At 35.7% G+C, this 23,848-nt stretch overlaps 1 protein-coding gene across 1 annotated transcript in view; it reads right to left on the bottom strand.

Moving 5' to 3' along the window:
- Positions 1-23,586, bottom strand: part of LOC140139160 (uncharacterized) — a 28,258-nt gene extending 4,672 nt beyond the window's left edge. The window contains exons 1-13 of the mRNA XM_072160940.1: positions 23,465-23,586; positions 16,701-16,803; positions 10,449-10,613; positions 9,586-9,708; positions 8,334-8,456; positions 7,864-7,986; positions 6,019-6,141; positions 5,574-5,696; positions 5,089-5,211; positions 4,633-4,755; positions 4,310-4,432; positions 3,382-3,504; positions 974-1,144 (exon numbers count right to left, since the gene is read on the bottom strand). Of these exons, the coding sequence (XP_072017041.1) occupies positions 974-1,144; positions 3,382-3,504; positions 4,310-4,432; positions 4,633-4,755; positions 5,089-5,211; positions 5,574-5,696; positions 6,019-6,141; positions 7,864-7,986; positions 8,334-8,456; positions 9,586-9,708; positions 10,449-10,613; positions 16,701-16,776 (1,519 nt within the window). The 5' untranslated portion in view covers positions 16,777-16,803; positions 23,465-23,586. The remainder of the gene's footprint in view (positions 1-973; positions 1,145-3,381; positions 3,505-4,309; positions 4,433-4,632; positions 4,756-5,088; positions 5,212-5,573; positions 5,697-6,018; positions 6,142-7,863; positions 7,987-8,333; positions 8,457-9,585; positions 9,709-10,448; positions 10,614-16,700; positions 16,804-23,464) is intronic.
- Positions 23,587-23,848: the final 262 nt, after the last annotated feature.

Raw genomic sequence — 23,848 nt, 5'->3', positions numbered from 1 at the left:
CCTTTCACAGTGACCCAAACTAATTACAAGACCTCTACTGCATTGAGGCTGGCCTTCCCTTTTATGACATATCTTAAATATAGAGATATTTTGCTCCACAATGCCGTTATTCCCAATGTAATCAGACATTCCTAAGTGAAGATATTGAGTTCGTAAATTATGGCATTATAAAATTGGAAATTGAGATATCGGCCATTAAAAATATTATTGACAATGTTGAGAGTAGGCATTACCTTGAAAAATGTCTCAAAAATACAAGATGCCAGATATATTTGGGTCTGAAACTATCAGATAATATTTTTACCATTCATAACATCACAAATTCGCAACAAATCCAAATTGTGACAAAATCATCCCCTGGCAGATTTTTGGCTATTTCTCCATTTACGATCCTGCCCTAAAGTATCCCCTTTTGACATAATATAACAAGTCACATATGTTCTTATTTTGTTTATTCATTTATTTAGCGGGAGCCTATACACATGAAGCTTAAAATATATTTGGTTATACATGTAATATGTTACCATTTCTACACAGAGCAATGTGATTATAATGAAAGACAAAGATAAAAAGACTAGTTTGCGTCTGACGTCATCTGTCAATCAAACTCCGAGCACGGTTTGTTTACAAGTGTCGTGATGATATGAGTTGCTGAACACGGCGGTAAAACCGGGGCGCCTTATTGTTAATTGTGCACCTCCTAACATACAAACCATCTCAAAAGTTAGGTCTTAATAGTAGGAAACTTTCTTTGGCGAAGCACCATGTCAACAATGCCTAGAAAAGTTGCTTTTTGCCTTGTAAGAGTACGTAATTTTATGCCATTCCTTTGACATGCACTTATAGATCGGCACTAGCCAGATGAATCAACCTTCCTTATACGCGCTATTAGCCAATCAAGGATCGTAGAGAATTTGATTGACAGTGACGTCAGACCCAAACTAGTCTTTTTTATCTATGTCTTTCATTTTACCTATATCAGCTTGTATCCAAACTGGTCCTGTCTGGAAGTAAACCGCATGCCATGAACCACGATTATTCAGCCTTCCCCTTGTGGCTGCGTGGCTAGAACTATGCTCTGATGATGCCTGAATATTTTCATCTGGTATTTCACCATTTTCTATTCCCAGATAATCGATGCAAACTGGAATAATGAAACAGAAACATTTTTACAAGAATGGATAAGCTTTGATGAATATTCTAATAGACCTCGAGTTAAATACAATATTATGTAATTCCATTATATTCAAATTATAATTCATTTGCAATGTAAATTTGACATGGAAATATTCAGGTTTGATATTAGTGTTCAATAATTCTTACAGGATGATAGCTCTAGACTAATTCCAATCAGCCGTATACACTTCGCATGTACTGTGTATGCTTCGTAGTGACGACTGATTATGTTACAGGCCATATCATGACGGGCTTCTGAAAACTATTCAATGCGACTTTGGCTGTGCGCCGTAGTGCGACTGACTAGCGGCGCCCATGTACCGCGTCGCAGTACCGCGCCGCTGTGACAAGATCGCGCTCTGAACTTCTAAAAACAACAAACTCGGTCAAAAGGTCAATTTGGACACAACTGCGCATGCTCTATGCCACAGGAATCCTGTTGCAAAATCCGTCACTTTTTTCCACGTAGTTTTCTCAGTCGTCAATCCAGACGGTTGAAGACTGAGGGCAGCAGTCTAATGATAGCTCTCACGCACTTCGACATGACTCCACCTATCTAGCTACCGGAAGCTATTTTCCTCTTTCCGGACAAAGGGACGGAATTTGGCACCTAGGGAAATAAATAGGCATACAAAAAACACGCGAAAACGATCAACTAGAACCATGGTGCAATGGAAACTATCAAATACTCGTAACACGAATTTAGGTGCCCTGTATTGAAACAAAGGCAATGTATCAAACTTCTCTACAGGTCTTGCCCCCAATTGGCCAAGTTGATTGAAAATGCATGAACATTTCATAATAGAGAAATCAAATTAGTTTTTAAAGTTTCAAATAAAACAATGGATTGCAAAAATATGAATGATTTATTGGGTAGCAGGAAATAAATAGGGAGTTCATTGGGTGATAGGATACAATAAATGGGTATAGGCTAATCTAAAAATGGTCTATTGAGTACATGGCCCGTGCTGGTATATAGAAGTACCTTCAGGACCCACAACAACTTCAACTGCTATAATATCATACAGCCAAAGCATAAGCTCATAATACAACGCACCGTTTACACCAATATTACCTGTTGTGCCAAGTGAAAGGCGTTTATAACAATACATTTGTAAACGGGCGCTTGATGTTATAAACAAAAAAAGCACCGCGATTTATAGTGCGCTACACAGAGGTACAATACCTAGACGTGACGTTAATCCACAAGCCTCAGCACACTTTACAAGTTGTCGCTGACCACTACGACTCATGTCATTCCATAAACCATTTAAAATCAACACTGGGACTTTCCTTAAATGACCATCGCAACCTGGATCAGCTTCCCGAGTTTTGTACGAGTTACAATGAGACAATTAGCAGTAGGTTCCTTGTCCAGGGGAATTTCAAGCTAACTCAATTTTTCCACGAGAGCATACTAGCCACCGCCAGGGTTCGAACCCGCAACTTTCTTGCACTATATTCGAACGCCTTATCGTTTGAGCTAGATTGACTAGCGCTTGATGGTGCGTTTGCATTTCCACGTGATTCGCTGCAGGGCGTATTTCTATTGGTTTATTATTTACATGGTGTTGACGATGTGTACTGTATTACCCAAGGTACCTTATGTCGGCTGCTACAAGTGTCTCTTTTTACCCAATGTTGGCAGAAAATATCAAACAATAATGACAATCTGAAGTGGCGGTCATTTCAAATCATCTACAAGTCAACGAGGTTCAGGAATGTCCTCTCATTGTTAGTGGGTGGCTACATACCTATACAAATACAATACAATGCTTTTGTAACCCACCACTCACGCCACTTGAACAGGGATTAGCCATATCAAATAAAGACTAGAGCTGTATAACAAACAGTTCTATAGACATGTACAAGCTTATTATCCTCTACAACAATAGGATTAATGATTGGTTTAGAATGCATTTGTTACTAGCAAAATAAGGCATATGTAGCTCCCGACTTAAGGTACCTTTTGCTGTAACGGGTCACAAATATTATTGATATTGAAACAAATCCTGGCCCCACCGAATCACCGATTGCTTGTCTCGGGTTAAAGAAGATATAAATAAATATAAATTGATTAATGAATAAAAACATGTTCTCATTTGGATATTCAAATGCATCATTTCCAAAAGGTAGGCTGACTAGCGTATAGGTGACAATTATTTGAAATAAATAGAATGGTGATATGATACAAAGTAGACTAACCTGTGCATGTTACTCCATATGCACTGTAACTGGAATTACATGCACATATGAAGGAACCAACGGTATTGGTGCAAGTAGTATTTGTGTCACAGTTGTCGGTACTCGAAGTACATTCATTTATATCTATAAAAACATTGTATGAAATAACTCATATGCATTAGGTAAAACATATATTTTGAAGGTATTGATCAAAAGGAAAGTTAAGATAATTCATGTACTCTGTATCATTTTTGATTAATCAAACCACAACTATTGGTACTAAAACGAATTTGCTTTGAATGTCAACTTAAATAAATCAAAATAGAAAATATCTGCATAAATTTAAATTGGCTTTCTTTGGAAACCATAATGTACAAATTGATCTTCGGCTAAAAATTCTACGAACATGTGATTTTCACCGAATTTTCTTCTAACATAACCAACAAGTAAAAAGTCAGTAGCTTGTAATAATATTACAAGTGGGAAATGAAAAATCATGGATTTTACTGTAGAAACTAAACAAAGGAAAAGTTAAAATATTTCAAGTACTCTGAAACATGACACAATATAAACTCAATAATTACGCTTGATAAATTGGCTATGTATGATAACATAATGTATCGTTTTTGATTGATCACGTCGTTTGTTTTGAAAACAATCAAAGTAGAAACTTTCAATAGGAATGTACCATTTCCGAAAAGTAGTTTGACTCGCGTATAGGTGACTATTCGAAATAAATATAAATGACAATATCGGAAAACATAGACTAACCTGTGCACAGATTTTGAGGTACAATAAAAAAAATCAAAATATTTGTTTACTCTGAAACATGATAATTATAACTCAATAATGCTTTGAAAGTCATTTAAAATCAATCAAGTTTGACTCGCGTATGGGTGGCATTTACTTGCAATATATAGAATGGTGGTATGGCACAAAATAGACTAACCTGTGCATGTTATTCCATCTCCACTGTAACCGGCATTACATGCACATGAGAAGGAACCAAACGTATTGGTGCAAACAGCAGTTGCGTCGCAGTTGGTAGTACTCGAATTACATTCATTAATATCTGTATATAAATATATGAAATAAGTCATATGTTAAGATATTTCATGTACCCTAAAGCATGATAATTAAAACTCAATAACGCTTGAATGAATTTAAATTGGCTTTCCTTGGCAACATACTGTATCATTTTCGTTTGACTCGCGTATAGGTGACAATTATGCGAAATAAATAGAACGGTGATATGTTACAAAATCGACTAACCTGTGCATGTTATTCCATCTCCACTGTAACCGGCATTACATACACATGTGAAGGAACCAAAGGTATTGGTGCAAGCAGCAGTTGCGTCACAGGTATCAGTACCCGAAGTACATTCATTTATATCTGTACATAAATATATGAAATAAGTTATAATGTATTTGGAAAACACAGATTTTGAGATATAGTTGAACAAAAAGTTAAGATATTTCATGTACCCTAAAACATAATAATTAAACCTCAATAACGCTTGAATTAATTTAAATTGACTTTCCCCGGCAACATACTGTATCATTTTTGATATATCATATTTCAACTATTGGTACTAAAACGAATTTTCTTTGAAAGTCATTTTAAATCATTCATACTACAATTATTTCCAAAGAGTAGTTTGACTTGCAGATAGGTGAAATTTATTTGCCATAAATCGAATGGTTATATGGCATAAAATAGACTAACCTGTGCATGCTATTCCATCTCCACTGTAACCGGCATTACATGCACACGTGAAGGAACCAACCGTATTGGTGCAAGCAGCAGTTGCGTCACAGTTATCAGTACTCGATGTACATTCATTAATATCTGTATAAAAAGGTATAAATTAAGTCACATGTATTAATTAAACACATACTTTGAGGTATGATCAAAAGAAAAGTTTAATATTTCATGTTCTCTGAAACATGATATAACTAAAACATAATAACACTTGAAAAAAATTTAATTGGCTTTCCCTAATGTTTCATGTTTCCCTAATATTTCCATAATGTATCATGTTTGATTGATCAAATCACAACTAATGATAGGCCTACCAAAACTAAATTTGCTTTGAAAGTCAAATTAAATCAATCATACTAGAAAATGTCGACAGGAATGCACCATAAAGTAGTTTGACTCGCGTATAGGTGACATCTTTTTGGAATACAATAGAATGGTGATAGACTGACCTGTGCATGTTATTCCATCCCCACTGTAACCGGCATTACATGTACATGTGAAGGAACCAACCGTATTGTTGCACGCAGCAGTTGCGTCACAGTTATCAGTACTCGAAGTACATTCATTAATATCTGAACATAAATATATGAAATAAGTTATATTGTGTATTGGGTAAAACACCGATTTTGAGGTATAATAAAGTTAATTAAAACTCATAACGCTTGAATGAATTTAAATTGACATCCCGTTGTAAGATAATGTATCATATTTGATTTATCAAATCAATACTATTGGTACTTAAATTAATTTGCATTGAAAGTCAAATCAAATCAATCATACTAGAAAATTTCGATAGAAATGCACCATTTCCAACAAGTAGGTTGTCTGCCCGATTAGGTGACAATTATGCGAAATAAATAGAATGGTGATATGTATGGCACAAAATAGACAAACCTGTGCATGTTATTCCATCTCCACTGTAACCGGCATTACATACACATGTGAAGGAACCAACGGTATTGGTGCAAACAGCAGTTGCGTCACAGTTATCAGTACCCGAAGTACATTCATTTATATCTGTACATATGAAATAAGTCATATGTATTTGGTAAAACACAGATTTTGAGATATAGTGAAAAAAAGTTATTTCTTGTACCCTAAAACATAATAACGTTATGAAAGAGGTGGTATAAACATATTTCAGGTTGAGATGTTTTTCAATGCTTTAAAGATGTCTTGGATCAAAAACTAAACAATTCTAGTCCTGCTTGCTGGAAGAACATTCCACTTTACTATGTCAACAAGTTTGGTTTGGGTATGAATGTGTTTAATTGTAATTGTAGCTTCAACCAAATCAACACTGTATGCAAGAATGTTATTGACACCTTTCCTGTTTTTTATAACAACATGTTTAAAGTCTGGTTCAATACTAACTGTACTTCAAATAAAGCTGACATATCTGATTACTACAATCAAATCATTTGGAACAATGATGCTGTAACTGTTAACAAGAAAACACTTTTCTATAGAGACTGAATTGAAGCTGGCTTTATTTTTATAAAAGATCTTTTTGATGATGATGGTTCAATCTACTCACTTGAGTATTTTAGGCACCGCATTCCGCGCACTGGCAACACTCCTTTTCAGTACTTCGCTCTTTGCAATGCTCTGCCGAATGATTGGAAGAATGTACCAATTCTGGACCAAATTACGACTGAATCAATTGTCTTTAATGCAGTCCCTATAGAAGCCTGTTCTTCAAAGTTTTTTAGACATGCCATGGTTGATAAAATTTATGTTCCACCAATTTGTATGAACTATTGGTGTAGAAGATTCCCCAATTACAATTTTGATTGGGAAAAGATTTGGGGTTCAATACCATGTTGTACCAGTGAGGCCAGACTTATTTCACTTAATTGGAAAATTATTCATAACATTTATCCTACAAAAGTTTTATTATGTAAAATGGGGAAAGAAGATACAAATTTGTGCAATTCCTGTAATGCTGTTGATCATCCAGAGCACTTCTTTTTCATTGTAATAAGACCACTCCTATTTGGGAATTTGCTAACAGGGTTATTACACAAAGGCTTGGTAAGAACTTTAGGCTTTCTGTTGAAAATGTTTTATTTAATTATCATAATGACATAACCAGTGATCGGTCAAAATATATCAATTATGTTATATGTGTTGGCAAAATGTGCATTGGCAAATTCAGATACGGGGATCATCCTTGTCTTCTGTTCCTCTTTAGGCAGGAACTTCGTATGAGAGGTTTGGTCTGCGATGACTTTAGCTAGTTGATCGCAGATGAACAGTTACTTGGATGACTTCCGTGTCTGTTCTTGGCTCTGTCATTTTGCTTAAATTATTTGTTTGATTTTCTTATTATTATACATGTATGTAAATTTGTTTTATAACATCTACTATTATATATGGATTATGTGCAGTGCAATAACTTTTGTTGTTATAATATTTATAGTGTATTTAATGTGAATAAAAGGCATTTTGCCTGACATACTATGTCAAAAGATAAAAAAAAAAAAAAAAAAAAAAAAAAACGCAATAACGTTTGAATGAATTTAAATTGGCTTTCCTTGGCAACATACTGTATCTATTTTGATATATCAAATTACAACTATTGGTACTAAAATGAACTTGCTTTGAAAGTCATTTAAAATCAATAATATTTCAAAACTTCGACAAGAATGCACCATTTCCAAATAGTAGTTTGACTCGCGTATAGGTGACAATTAGGCGAAATAAATAGACTGGTGATATGGTACAAAATCGACTAACCTGCGCATGCTATTCCATCTCCACTGTAACCTGCATTACACGCACATGAGAAGGAACCAACCGTATTGGTGCACGCAGCAGTTGCGTCACAGTTATCAGTGCTCGAAGTACATTCATTAATATCTGTACATAAATATATAGAATAAATCATATATATCAGGTAAAACACCGATTTTGAGGTATAATAAAGAAAACTAAAAATAGTTCATGTTCTCTGAAACATGATAATTAAAACTCAATAACGCTTGAATGAATTTAAATTGGCTTCCCTTGGCAAGATAATGTATCATTTTTAATTTATCAAATCACTACTATTAGTATTAAAACTGATTTTCTTTAAAAGTCAAATTAAATCAATCAAACTAGAACATTTCGACAGAAATGCACCATTACTAAAAGTAATTTGACTTGCGTACAGGTGACATTTATTTGGAATAAATAGAACGGTGATATGGGACAAATAGACTAACCTGAGCATGTTATTCCATCTCCACTGTAACCGGCATTACATACACATGTGAAGGAACCATCGGTATTGGTGCAAGCAGCATTTGCATCACAGTCATCAGTACTCAGACAACATTCATTAATATCTATACAAAAAGGTATAAAATAAGTCATATGTATTAATTAAACACATACTTTGAGGTATGATCAAAAGAAAAGTTTAAATATTTCATGTTCTCTGAAACATGATATAGTTAAAACATAACAACACTTGAATAAATAAATTGGCTTTCTCTGGCAACATAATGTATCATTTTTGATTGAACAAATCACAACTATTGATACTAAAACGAATTTGCTTTTAAAGTCAAATTAAATCGATCATACTAGAAAATTTCGACAGGATTGCACCAATTCCAAAAAGTAGTTTGACTTGCGTACAGGTGACATTTATTTGGAATAAATAGAATGGTGATATGGCACAAATAGACTAACCTGTGCATGTTATTCCATCTCCACTGTAACCGGCAGTACATGCACATGAGAAGGAACCATCGGTATTGGTGCAAGCAGCATTTGCGTCACAGTTATCAGTACTCAATGTACATTCATTTATATCTGTACATAAATATATGAAATTTGTGCGTCATATGTATTAGGTAAAATACCTGTTTTGAGGTATACTAAAAAAGTTTAAACATTTCATGTACTCTTAAACATGATAATTAAAACTCAATAACGCTTGAATGAATTTAAATTGGCTTTCCTTGACAAGATAATATATCATTTTTGATTTATCAAATCCCTACTATTGGTATTAAAACGAATTTGCTTTGAAAGTCAAATTAAATCAATAATACTAGAAAATTTCGACAAAAATGCACCATTTCCTAAAAGTAGTTTGACTGGCGTATAAGTGACAATTATGTGAATAGAATGGTGGTATGGCACAAAATAAGCTAACCTGTGCATGTTACTCCATCTCCACTGTAACCGGCATTACATGCACATGTTAAGGAACCATCCTTAACATTTGCGTCGCAGTTATCAACATGTATAATGAAACATGATTATTAAAACCTTAATTAAAATTAGCTTTCATTAACAATATAATGTATCATTTTTAAGCAATCAAATCAAAACTATTGGTACTTAAACGAATTTGCTTTGAAAGTAAATTTGAATCAATCATGCTAGACAGGATTGCACCATTTCCAAAAGGTGACATTTACTTGAAATATAATAGAATTGTGATATGGCACAAAATAGACTAACCTGTGCATGTAAGTCCATCTCCATTGTAACCGGCATTACATGCACATGTGAAGGAACCAACTGTATTAGTGCAAGCAGCATTTGCGTCACAGTTGGTAGTACTCGAATTACATTCATTGATGTCTGTGCAAAAATGTATGAAATAAGTCATATGGATTAGGTAAAACACATATTGTGAAGTATGATTAAAAGAAGAGTTTAAATATTTCAAGTACTCTGAAACATGATATGCTAGCAATTAAAATTCAATAACGCTTGAATAAATTTAAAATGGCTTTCGTGGCAACCTAATGTATCATTTTTGATTGATCAAATCATAACTATTGGTACTAAAACGAATTTGCTTTGAAAGTCATACTATAAAATTTCGACACAGATTTTAAGGTATGATAAAAAAATGACTCTTGTACTCTAAACATAACTCTTGAATACATAATTATTGTCTTTTCTTGGCATCATGTTTAATTGATCACATCACACAGATTGGTACTGAAATGAAGTTATAGTTCAACGTCTTTGCGGGCTATTTCACGTTTTTAGTTCTCCACAGCGGCTTTAGGTGTTTGGCCTTGATTAGCTTTGTTCAGTACTTTGTTCACCATTTTGACGCTTTCTGATTTCCTGCTCAAGTGGTTAGCGTTGTTCAGTGCTTTGTTCTCCTTCCCGACGTTTTCTGTAGCGGAAGACGCGGAGGCAAATTGTAGCCGCTACGAAAGAGGCTTGCAGATGATTACATGTAGCCGCTGCGTCGGTCGCAACGGAACATCACCCGCTACACGTAGGAGTATACACGTCGGAGTATAACCTGACCTGTAAGTTTCCTTTGTTGGGCTATTTGTTTGTTTTATTTGCCTTATAATTACCTTTTTGTTGTGGATATTGTCGTCGGTGCCGTATGTTAACGTACACTCCTATGCCAGTCAGAATATTGCTTATAACAATTATCATGAGAACAACAATCATGCTCCAACGCAGTTTCTTGGACGTGCAAATGATGACATTCGAATTAGTTGTACGAGCATCTGCTACTGTAATATGCAGAAAAGCAGTAAAATACTATTGACATTGAAAAATTCACCAGTTGCATGGTAGCCAGAGTTTTGGAACCATAAAATTGAAATAGCATGGGTTTTTTTCTTTACACATTTAGTACAATATCAGGCGTTAAATAGGCCCAAAAATAAATTTTCTCATACGCAATGGACGTACGCCCGTCTGACTCTTCAAATCATTCTACTTTGACGACGCGAGGTCGCTTATTTAGCTAGTATTTAATATTCTGCACGTACAAAATAAATGTGTGGACAACGAAGAAAATGCACACAATTTTTCCGTTTTACCCTTGCATCGAGAGTAAGAAATTGAATTCTTATACCATTACCCCCCCCCGGGACCCTACGGCCCTGATTTGGTAAAACGATCTAACTTGAAATTTGGACATTTTGAGATACATCCATTATGTATCTTGGGTAATGCTCTTTCCATTGGTGACATCCTCAAATCACCACCATGCCACTAAATAATAAAGATTTTTATATTTTCTAAGATATTAGATCTGTTTAATAATTTATTTTATTCAAAAAGAAAAACGTCAAGTGTTCAAACTTAAAAGCTCTTTTTCTCGAAACAGCGATTTTGATTTCAAGTTGATCATTTTACCAAATCAGGGCCGCCTAGGGTATCCATTTGGGTACATTTATATTTAAATGGGCGTTCGCTAACATGTTCACCTGACCCATACAAGCTGAAATCAATATCAAATATAAAGTGGACACCTTCCCACTTGAGCACACATCTGAGACTGACTATTAAAAACCTCGCGTCGAGGTTTTCCCAAGTTTAAAAAATAACGGTTACTTAATGAAATAACGGTTAGTTAATGAAAAACAAGAAGTGAAATTTAGCAACGCGACGAGGTTTATTTGCCCGTAATAGAGTTCTATTATATCCGCTATTGTATTCGCTATTGTATCCGCTATTGTAGTCTATTCATAAAAACTACTGCAAGAATCGCGGCAATCCCTGATATTGCTGATGTCTACCGCCGGCGTTTCGCATTTATTAACATTCCAAATGATCCGATACTCTTACATTTATAGACTTATTCGTGCTTTTTATATAATATTCAGAAATTGCAATTATGAAAACTACAAACTTTGAAAGTGAAAATATATTACCCTCGAAAATATATCATACTTAAATTCTATAGAATCTATAGATACCTAACCCAGAAGTGCCCATTTATTTTCTAAATTTTTGAGTGAACACGATAATGAGATTGATTTTCTTACACGTAAAAATACGGCCAATTCAGAGAGAAAATCTTGTTTCTCGTATAGGGCCTACTATAGACAATTTCTTTTTTAGCTGGCCGCTGAGCTACATCTTTTTACTAATTATAGATACGTCAAAACGTGTTCCCATGTTGAAAGTGTACAAGCTATTTCTACTTGCTTTAAAGAGCACAATTGAATGAAGACGATTTATTTGTGCCAGGATTTCATTTAATATAACGATTTTTTTAATTTTAATAATACCCCATACCTGACAAGAACATATAGAAATATTGTAAAGGTCATAAATATACGCACTCATACATTTTAAAGTTAATCTGTTCTTTTCATTCTCGTTCATTAACCTTTGGAACATTTCACATGCATGATGTTTGCATCAATGCCTTCTCGGCAATCTAGGGATAATAGGCCTATAGTAATTTAAATCGTGAAACCGTAGAACGATCTGTTGGTCAGCATAGATATTGAATAAAATTGAATCCCATCACATCAATTCAAAGCTACACACTTTTCTGAAATACTGGTTACCAGCGACTTAAAATGAATTGACAATAACTTGAAATTTGGACATTTTGGGATAAATCCATATCATGGGTAATGCGAGGCGTGACCAAAAGGAAATTAAAGTTTGAATGCAGAAAATCCGATGCTATCAGGGCCAGCAAGGGTGCCGTAATGGTATATATTATGTTGTTCCTTCAACCAACGCTAGTGATCTGAACCTGAGGTTTGGAGAAGGCCAGTGACTCTTAGATCAGACGGAATATGGGGAATCTCGTTGTAGTGGCGCGAGATGGGAGTGTCATGGTTGTTTTTGCTCAATTTGATAAAGTATTTTTATCGTTGAACAACACCATTTTGTTCAATTACTTTTCACTTTTTACCATGCGATGTTACGTGGGACGCTTAACTTTTTTCTGCACCAAATAATGAGATTTATATATTTTCTAAGACATTAGATCTGTTTAATAATTTATTTTATTCAAAAGAAAAACGTCAAGTGTTCAAACTTTAAAGCTCTTTTTCTCGAAACAGCGATTTTAATTTCAAGTTAGATCATTTTACCAAATCAGGGCCGAATTAGGCTGTTTAGCTTAATCATGTGAAGTGACCTCTTGAAATGATATCACACTGATCAGACTGATCTTTATGTTACTACAGTGAGGCCCACATACAATGTTCAACACAAAGTGAACGATGTTATAACTTGGAGGGCTAACAAACCAACACCGCCAAATTCGACTGACGTGTGTACAACCTGGAAAGCTATGAGGAAATTGAACACTCGTTGTCTGATCATGCATGTGTTTATGGTTCGGATAGCGGTTACTTAGCTCGTTCCGCTTGGGTTTATTGAATACACTCTATATATAGTAATCAATATCGTTTCCAGTCCCTGTCTGAACTATTGGGTTCAGCTATTAATTTTTGTAATGATTCTTTTACCCCATGCAGCTGATTAGTGTGGTTACGGGTCGTTAAAACAACTAACCGCGAAATGAGGATATCGAACTAGTTTGCCCCGCATGGCTTAAAAGAACCACAAACCGCGAAATATGGATATCCAACTAGTTTGCCCCGCAGGGCTACAAAAAACTGCTAACCGCGAAATATGGATATCCAACTAGTTTGCCACTCGAAGCTTCAATAAAACCACTCATCGCGAAATATGGATATCGACATAGTTTGCCCCGCAGGGCTACAAAGAACTGCTAACCACGAAATATGGATATCCAACTAGTTTGCCCCTCGAAGCTTCACAAAATCACTCATCGCGCAGGGCTACAAAGAACCATTAACCGCGAAATATGGATATCCAACTAGTTCGCCTCGCATGGCTACAAAGAACCACTTACTGAGCAATATTTTTTTACCTCAAAAAAAGAATTAATATTTACCAAAAAACGTTTCAAAACGTAAAAAGGGGCCAAAGTAAAAATCTTTCCTGTGTGGCTTTTCACCCTTTTTGGGCGAAAAATGCGAAGCATTTTTCGTCCTTATTGCGATGGGTTTTGGCTTACTTATTTCCTTACAGCGTTACAGAATAAAAATAAAATAATCGTGCTGTCTATGTAATCAGGAAACTACAGAGGCGATAGTGTACATATAAATTTGTCATTACTACTTCATGTTGATATTCAAACAGCGCTATAAAGTTGTCTTACCAAGGAATGTGTTTGTATTAAAAGAAATAATTGTTTTACAACTTGGATGAACTAGAATTACTTTTATGCAAATCCGAAAATTGCAACAGATATTTTTAATTTCTTTAAGATTTAGCGGTATTGCCAGATTGTACGTACAGTTGGGCTACATTAATAGCCTCATTATAGTTTTATTGATACTGGTAAAATACTTGCCTGTATGTGCTGGTTGTTCTGCTATAGCGTATAGAATCTGTTAATGATACTACATGTACACATTCAATTAATTTATGTCAACATGAGGCGAGGCTGTCGGATTGCTCAGACCAAGAATGTTTGCTTATTGACCAATTTACCAGAAGAAAAGTCAATAACTGGTTGCCCTTTATCTGCTAACTTGGTTGAACCTGGTGTGGTGGTATACAGTTGTATACGTTGAAGTCAATGTTCAATAAATGCCCAATGTTGCTAGCAGTAGAATAGTTAAATAGGCCTACTGCATACAATGACGATAAAAAAGTTTATGATGTCGTCATGCTTAGATCTTAAGGTGGTATTTGAGGCATATTCTAGAAATTGGCTGAGACAAAACCGTTTGTGACTTTCAGAAGATTTTAAAGAGGTACCAGCACATCTGGAATTATTCATAAAATGTTACACAAGCTTTAATAGCATTTTATAGCATAACATAATCCATGATAATAAAATTGTCCAACTCGCCAAGGTCCTGACCATCTAAAAGAACATAGGTGATATGTAAAGACAAGGTTACTTGCCCAAATCCTAGTATAAACATTTAGTAGGCCTAATTGTTGGTATTTAGTTCCTGCATAAACCTGCCAGTTGACCAGGCCAACGATCATGACGATGGTGGACCTTTGTATTTTTGGTAACGAACCGGAGCGATATTGACATGTAAAACAGATGAAAAAACTGGAAACATCAACCTTCTTTTGTGATGACTTTTAGCACCTTCTTTTGGAATGGGATGGGGGTATCTTTTGTGATGACATTCGGAACCGTTCTGGGCCATTATTGGCATAACCACAACCGTATTAATCAACCTTCTTTTGATCTTCTTCTGTTATAACTTTCGGAACATCATGTAATGTTTTGAACTTTTGAATTCATAGTATGGCCGTCACATCTCTAATAAGATTGTTGTTTTTCTTCGATAAATTTTTTCATTTCTTCATTCATCGATAAAGGAGAAATGTTTTTATCTAGGCCTAGGTGCAATTATTTTCGTTTTAACGAATAACCGCGGAACGACATTGACTTGTAAAACAGACGTATACGTAGGCCTATCATGTAAACATTAATCATGATGATGGGGGCATAATTATGCGCATTATTATAGCATATAACATTCAGCGGAAACTAATGAAATGTTCTCAATAAGTGCAAATACTACCCTGTCAGCTTTTAAATAGAAAAATTAATTATGCAAAGTAGAGCAGCTGACTAATTAATTATCTGGAAGTCATTAAATAAAAATGTTATGTTTTAATCACAATGGTCAGAATTAAATAGTCAAAATGATTAGACAAATAGGCTACACTGTCCATACACTGTACAGTCTCATTGCAAGATCATTATGATCGATGCGAATTATAGAAACAGTTCAAACAATAAAATTACTACACCTTTATCTTGACACTTCCTCATTTGCTCGCCCTGTTCCTTTTTAAAGGATTTTTTATTTAAGTATATATAATACTCTACTACTCTTTATGAACACGCAATATAATAAAACATAAACCTTCAAATGTTTTTGATAATACATAGCCTATGCTTTCGAACAGTCTTAAACCTAATTGTTGCATGTAGAAATTAGGACTCGTTCTTCATGTTATTACTACTTTACTGAATGGGACCAAGTTTAAAAAAGGGTGAAAAACCACACAGGAAAGATTTTTTAAACTTTGGCCCACTTTTTACGTTTTGAAACGTTTTTTGGTAGTTTTTATATGTGCTCGTATGAAACGTTCGACGTGATCGCTCAATTTTAGTTGTAGCGACAATCTACGCTCTCCACATATAATTGTACACGTAAAGTCGCTCAATAATTGATACATTCGGAACGACCACGCTAATTGGAAGCGTACGTCTCTTTAGAAACGTTTGCCGTAATCGTTCAATCTACGTTCATCACATACTGTACATGATGATGTGCAGTAGCTCAATTAATTGATACATTCGGATCGACCACACCGGACGGAAGAGCTCATTTATAATCGTAACGTCGCTGTTAATTATGTCTTGAACGATTTAGACGTCGTTATTCACCGAAGTTGTGGCTTTTTTCCACTTGTCGTTACAAGTTACATCTCCACCGTAGACTGATTTATCGCTCCTACCCATATTTCCTGACATGTTCATCCTAACGAAGTCTCGAAAAAGGTGAACATGTTGAGACTTTTTAACCTTATTTATATCCTCCATCCACCGACCGATAAACACGAACAAATATTTTTACACCGAACTCGAAAACATTATTTAACACCATTATACATGTAGATGACGCGAGAACACCGAAAAAGACTTAAGACCTCGGAAATGTCTCTAAAGAATAAAGTCTCGGAACCTCTATATTGACTCTAATTACTACTTATGGCATCAACATAAACATTGGGAATCATTCTTATCTGTGAATTTTGTCTTAAGTATAACTAACCTCCTCCTTCTCTGCTTAAATCATGCTCCATTATCTCCATCTCAGTCATGAATATAGTCTTATCATCGCAGGCCATTTTGGAATAAAATCTGCAGAGCAAAAACTTGAGTAAAGACATATACATAAACTAATTTTGGTAGAACTTCAAATACACAAAATAAAATTGTTTATTACACTCTTAGAAAACATGTTAAATTGATTAGCCAATACGAATTATCAGGTGAACCACAAAACTTTAACCAAAAAGTTTAAATTTTAAACACACGTTATCAAAGGTTAATTTGGACATAAAAAATTTTAACCAACAATTATTTTGTGGTTCACCTGATAATTCGGGCTGGTTAAGATTTTACCACGTGTTCTTACAGTGTAATGCATTCAGCAAGACTAGAACAAGCACGCGACACTCCGAAGGACAGAAAATGTGACTCTCGTGCTGGTCTCCTGCACAAATGGTTAATTGAAGGGGTGGGTGTAATATAGTCCTAACCCTCCCCTTTTTTTTTCGGTGCACTTGTTACTGGTTTCAAATCAGTTGCAGTTAAAACATAGATTGGACAACTACTTAATCAATTTTTATTTAAAAAAAAAGTAATAATTATATTGTATCATTAAAATAATGTGTAATATTTGCACCAATATGAACTTATTGGCATGATTACAGCTATATGTAATGTTCCCTGTTTTTCTTCAAAAAAGAAATGTGGGTTAGCACTGTATTGCTACCGACTTTAAACCTGGGGTCCTAGATTTCCTATGAACAACAATTTTGATCTGGAATCATTGAGAATGTGTTTCTTACATCAACAACGACTAGATTCGATATCTTTTCAAAGAAATATCCATCTCATAAGTAGTAGTGTGGAATTCTTAGGGCAAAAAGGTCCTAACCCACTAATTTACAAGTGACCGTTTTGTGTGTAAAAATTGTACGAATGATTTCAACAAAACAGTTAGTCTGTTGATGAAAGCCTATACTTTATGCTTGTATACTTTACTTATGGAAATTCTCATGTACTTGGTCAAAAAACAACTTATCGCGAAACCAATAACATGTATTTTAGGTCAGGTAATTTAGGACTTTATTACACCCGCCCCTTCAATAATGTGGTCCTGGCGGTTATGAAAAACGAGTGTCAGGACCACATAATTAGCTGGTTGTGTGGGAGACTAGCACGAGAGCCACATTTTCTGTCCTCACATCGGTATAGGTCGTTTGCACGATAATTGTACGGAGTGTCTTATCTCATTGTATAAGATCTTTGACTAGAACCATGATGCTATTATTTAGAATTCACTTCAGGGGTTGATATCAAGAAATGGGCTACCGGTATTCCATTCAAAATACACACTCCCCATGGAAAAGATTTAGCTGAAGTCTTCCACAGTACATATTTCAAATAGAATAGACAATTGTGTAACTTCCATTTGAAATATATATAAGTAAAGCCATACATACAGGGGGAGTATGGGTTTTAAAATAATCAACCCTAGCCGATTCCATTTTGGATAACATACTTCCATTGTGGAAGACTTTTCTTATATCTTCTACAGAGGTATGACAGATTTCAAATGGAATTATCTACCCCAACACCCCCCTTACACTCCAGACCACACCTTCTGAGCGATATCATAATTTAAACTGAAGAAAATAATCTTTACCGTTCTATTCAGCACTGTAATTTCAATAAGATTTTTAAGGCCCGTCTAACAGATAGGGCCTGCAGGAAATAAAACTAATTTGTGCGAGGAAAACTGAAAAAAAAAACCGTTAACGTGATCACCAGAAGTTTCTTATACTTTATAAAGACCTGGATTGTTGCAATAGAGATATTACTTGCCTTGCCACTATAAATCGGGGTGGTAAACTCGAATGAATCCCGCGGCGGTTATATGAGGATAGTCCGAAGGATCATTAGTGTTAAAACGAAAGAAAAGTTTTATAAAACCTAACCATTACCATAAATTGTTTCCTGTACTAGGTTATACTAAGTCATAATTGGAGGATGTGATCCAGTCACAAACACTTAACCATGACATCCTCACCTTTCCATTTTCCTGTTCAGATTTTGTTTCATTCACACAATTCCAATCGTTTAAAGGGACATTTGCACAAAGTTGTTTTAAATAGATCCTAGATACACATTTCGAAGTCAAATTTGCGGGAAAATCATTTTAGAATGTTACATGACACATATGGTTATTTAGTGCCTACCAAGACCCCCTACTGGAACTGCAAACAGTGTATATTTCATACAGTGTGTCCCAAAAATATCTGAACACCTGGATGGCAAATAATTTTAGAAAAACGGTGACACCATTAATGTTTTTTTAAATTTACTGTTTAGAACTCATTATAATTAGCAAGAGATTACGCCACGGCTTCAAGCAAAACTTGTTTTTCAGTCGTTTTATTAGAATTAATTGTAATCGCATGTTTATTATTACATATACACATACGCTGTCGCATTCCATAATTACCATTGCGCGTGTAAAATTTCTTCTCGATTTCGTTCCAATTTAGTCGACTTAGGCTACTTATATATACGAGGGGCGGTCAATAATTTCACTCAACTATTATGTAGCTCCATTCAGGCGTGACTCATGTAGCATTTATTTACAATAATAACAACTATATACATGATAATTGTAAATGAAGAAATGTATACATCAACATATGCAGTAAGGAAATTTCTTTGAATTTCATCAAGAACAGACCAAACAAAAATGGTACGAAAATCGTGAGAGACAAGAACACCGCGTAGAAACATGAATTAAAATAATCTCCAAAATGAAACAAAAACAAATATGATGATTAATATGGTATGAGAGACAGTACAATAGAAATTTTGACAATGAAAATAGAAATGTGCGGATGCGTCGATGGTATGCTTGATTTAAAGTGCACAAAATCTCTCTCTGTCAGGTGGCGCTGTGTAGCGCTGCTGTGGTCTTCACAAGAGTACGCCGTCTGACTCGATCTGATGCCAAGTGCGTTGCACCTTGCATTCCTTGGCTAGAAACCAGCTTCACGTCATTAGTCCAAGATGTTGGTGGACGTCCTCTTCTTCATCGGCCTTCCATAGCCTCTTGCGAAATTTGTTTTCTACACCTCCATGTTTCCTGACAATATGGGCAAAGTTCTTCAGCTTTCTCTCCATTATGCCGTTTCTGATGGTTACACTTGTACCAATCTTTTCGAGGATCCAGGAATTTGTTCTCCTGTCTTTCCATATCACTTGTAGAAGCCTCCTGTAACACCACATCTCAAAAGCATCTACTAATCTTTTCCTATCATTCGTGGTCATAGCCCAAGACTCGCATCCGTAAGTGGCAATGGAAAACACAGTTGCACGAAGTAGCCGTACCTTGAGGTCAATGGATAGGCTTCTGCTTTTCCATATGCTTGACATGCTCTGCACAGTTGTCCTTGCAATAGCCAGTCTTCACTTAATTTCAGTTGTGCTGTCCCCACTGTTGTTAATCATTGAACCCAGATATTCAAATTGCTTCACCTCCTCAATCTGCTGTCCATCTATCACAAACTCATCACTTTTCCGCTCTCTGTCTACAACCATTATTTTTGTCTTCGTTGTGTTCAGGAGAAGGTGTTTTTCTTCGCTTGCCTCTTTGATGCGCTTCAAAAGATCAATCAGCTCTACAAATAAGAGTGGTATCCTCGGCGTACCTCAGGTTAGTAATTCTTGTACCGCCAAACTTCATTCCACCTTTACCCCCCCATCATCTTGTGCCTCAAACAGCCTCTTGATGTCTTCACTTTCGGTAAGAGTGTTACCTTTCTCATCATTTATAACATCCATCCTGTGGGTCCACTTCTTAGTAAGTTCTTTGGCAATACCAAAAGCTATTTTTGAGTCACCCTTACATCTTTCCATTTCCACACACTTCCTTTCGATGTAGTTTCTTTTGTCCTCTTTAACACTTTTGGAGACCTCTTTGTTTAAGCGTGACCATTATTCCTTTCCTTCATCTGCCTTTGCTCTCTTTCGTTCATCAGCTAGGTTTAAGGTCTGCTGAGAGATCCACGGCTGTTTCCGTTTCTTCTTTCTGGGATGTACTTCTTTGCTGTGCTCAGGACTGCTTCTTTCATGTCTTCCCACAATTCATTTGGGGTCTGTTCCTCTTCATTAACTTTCAGTAACTCGTATTCGTTCTTCACATGTACTGAATATTGAGTGGGAATGTTGTCAACATCATACCTGGTAGGTGGAGCATTGTCTCTCTTAGCTTTCGGTTTTAGTTTCACTTTGGCTACAAGATGGTCACTACAACAGTCAGCGCCTGGTCGTGTCCTGACATTTTGGAGTGATGTTCTCCACCTCTTCCTGACCATGATGTAATCGATCTGCTTTCTTGTTCTATTTCCTGGGCTCATCCAAGTCTATAGTCTCCGTGGATGCTGCTGAAATAATGTGTTCCCAATGTCTAGGTTATTAGCTTCACAAAATTCCTCCAGTCTCGTCTCCGCGTTCATTTCTGATCCCAAGTCCATATTGGCCTATACACCTAGTTTTCTCCTTCATTTTGCCAATCGTAGCATTCCAATCCCCCAGTACGATGAGTAAGTCTCTTCTAGGTATGCTATCCATAACTCCTTGTACCATCTCATAGAGGTCTGTCATCTCGCTCTCTGATGCATCTGATGTTGGTGCATAAACTTGTACGACAGAAATATTTAAAGGATGTCCTTGCAGTCTTCTTACAGCCTGAGAAACTTTCATCAAAACAAAGCTAAATTTAAATATCTTATTCAATCAAGAACCCCTGAATGAAGAATGGGGTGCTACTCCGAGTACATAAACAGGACTTTTGAAAACAGTAGTTACCTAATCGAACCAGTAGCATCTCTTGTTATGCAAAGGACAATGGGTGAATAAGCCTACTCAAAATTAGAAATATTCAACACGATCCTTTATCTTTAATAAAAAATGGTATAGGTCTAGAAAGAGAATAGCGTCAACCGTGTTTTATCGGTCTACAAAATCACAAAACCGCGCCAGATTACACTCTTTTATTCTTTAGATATTTGGAATTATATAACAATACCTCAATTTGCCTAGTTCCTTTCTCCACTACTTTCACCATAAAACAGACAGTGTCCTTGTGCTATTGTGCTTTATGCTAATGTCATTACGTAATCAAGTATTCAAGTAGAAAAGTACATTTTAAATCCCGCTATTATGTCTTCCCTTTTCGAGATGACCAATCTACGTTCTCATCGTCATCCTCATTACCATCCCTACCACCATCAATGTTTTGTTCAACCACAGTGCATTTCTGTGTGGTCGAGTGGTTAGAAAATCTATACATGTGGTGGGTCAGGTGTAACTGAACATTTTTCACACACGGGTTAGAGTCACGTGACCCTGCGTAGTCCTACAATTTTTCCTCTCATATTCCTAATTCTCCCACACCCCATTCTTTAGCTATTCGTCTTTTTTCTCTGTTGATGCGTTTTATATTGGTATATACGCAAAGTTGGCCTAGGTATTGGTATGTGCCAGTGTCAGATACGATTAACTTCATTTATCATAAAATGTAGTTGGAAATCTTTTATTCGATCACTTTCAGTTAGAAGCAATCGGCGGGAAACTGCTTTTACCAAACCAAAATTCTTTAATCAATCAAGCAACCACTATAACCATGATAAAGCGACAAATGATCATAAAGCCCACTAGGCCTTCCATAATTTTGTATGAAACATGAAGTTAATAAGATATTGCATGCTAGAGTTGTAGCGCAAACCCGGACGCAAAACAGAAACCAGATGCAGAATATGGCTCACTGATCATGGAAAAAAATGTTAGCTCACTTTGGCTGTCTTTTAGTGAAACTCGATCTCTGCCTCCACTGAGCCCAACTCAATGTTGACAAAGACATGTTGTCAACATGTACATGAGACCCTCCAACATTGAAAGAGGGAGGTGGTGGCGCCTTGATCATACTGGATATTTAATGTATGTGTTTCACTCGCCTTCATAGTATTGGTATAGCACACATTTAAAATTTTTGAGCAAGTGTGCCACCATTTTTTCGCGGATTGTAGATGCTTAAAACATTACAATAAAATAAAAAGTAATGAACCTAATGTAAATCGTTCACCCATAATTATGTATAACAATTTGCTGCTGAAAACATGCAAACTTCACGACGTTTCTCAAACTTTCCCGAACTGATTACGGCAAGTCATTTGTAGATGCATATGTGACGTGTCATGTCAAAAGGAGACACTTTTGGGCAGGTTATCAATTTTGAGGTTTTTACATATCTTAAATAAAGAGATGTTTTGCTCCACAACACCGTTTTCCCCAATGAAATCGGACATTCCTAAGCGAAGATATTGAATTCGTAAGTTATGGTATTATAAACTTGGAAATTGAGATATCGGCCATTAAAAATATTATTGACAATGTTGGGAGTAGGAATTACCTTGAAAAATGTCTCTAAAAATACAAAATGCCAGTTATATTCCGGTCTGAAACTATCAGACAATATTTCAAACATTAATAACATCACAAATTCGCAACAAACGCCAATTTGTGAAAAATTTACCCTCGGGCATATTTTTGGCTATTTCTCCATTTACGATCCTGCCCAAAAGTGTCTCCTTTTGACATGACACGTCACATATATGAAAAATTGCATTAAATAACATATAATATAGTTTAACAAAGTCATGCGTGATTTTAGTTAACAAATAATATCTAAAGAAAAAGTATAAGTGGTTGTTCGTATGTACCCACCTGCTATAATGCTCATCTACTAATACCAATCAGCAACCTCCACTCTAGATAGTTCTCCTGAAATTCCACAAACTGTTAAAAAATCATAATCGCACCCAATATTTATGCCTTCAAAATCCCAGGGTCCGTTTATTGATTGTGATTAATACCAAATTATATTCACCTACAGTCGATGTTTTTGCCTACGACCTCCCATACGCATGCGTGATGAATAATATATTAGCGCTTGCTCAAGTCACTATAGGCATACCACATTCATGCAGGGAAACTGTATTAGGGGCTGTGCAATATTTATATGTCAGTGAAAGAAAGAGTGTGAAAATTGCAGGACGAAAGGAGGGGCAAGAGATTTTGGCACGTCAAAAAAAAGGGGCAAGAGATTGT

The sequence above is a fragment of the Amphiura filiformis genome, chromosome 18, assembly GCF_039555335.1.
Source record: "Amphiura filiformis chromosome 18, Afil_fr2py, whole genome shotgun sequence".
NCBI lineage: Eukaryota > Metazoa > Echinodermata > Ophiuroidea > Amphilepidida > Amphiuridae > Amphiura > Amphiura filiformis.
Note: the sequence above shows the minus strand (reverse complement) of the source record. Positions and strands in the feature narration are given on the sequence as shown.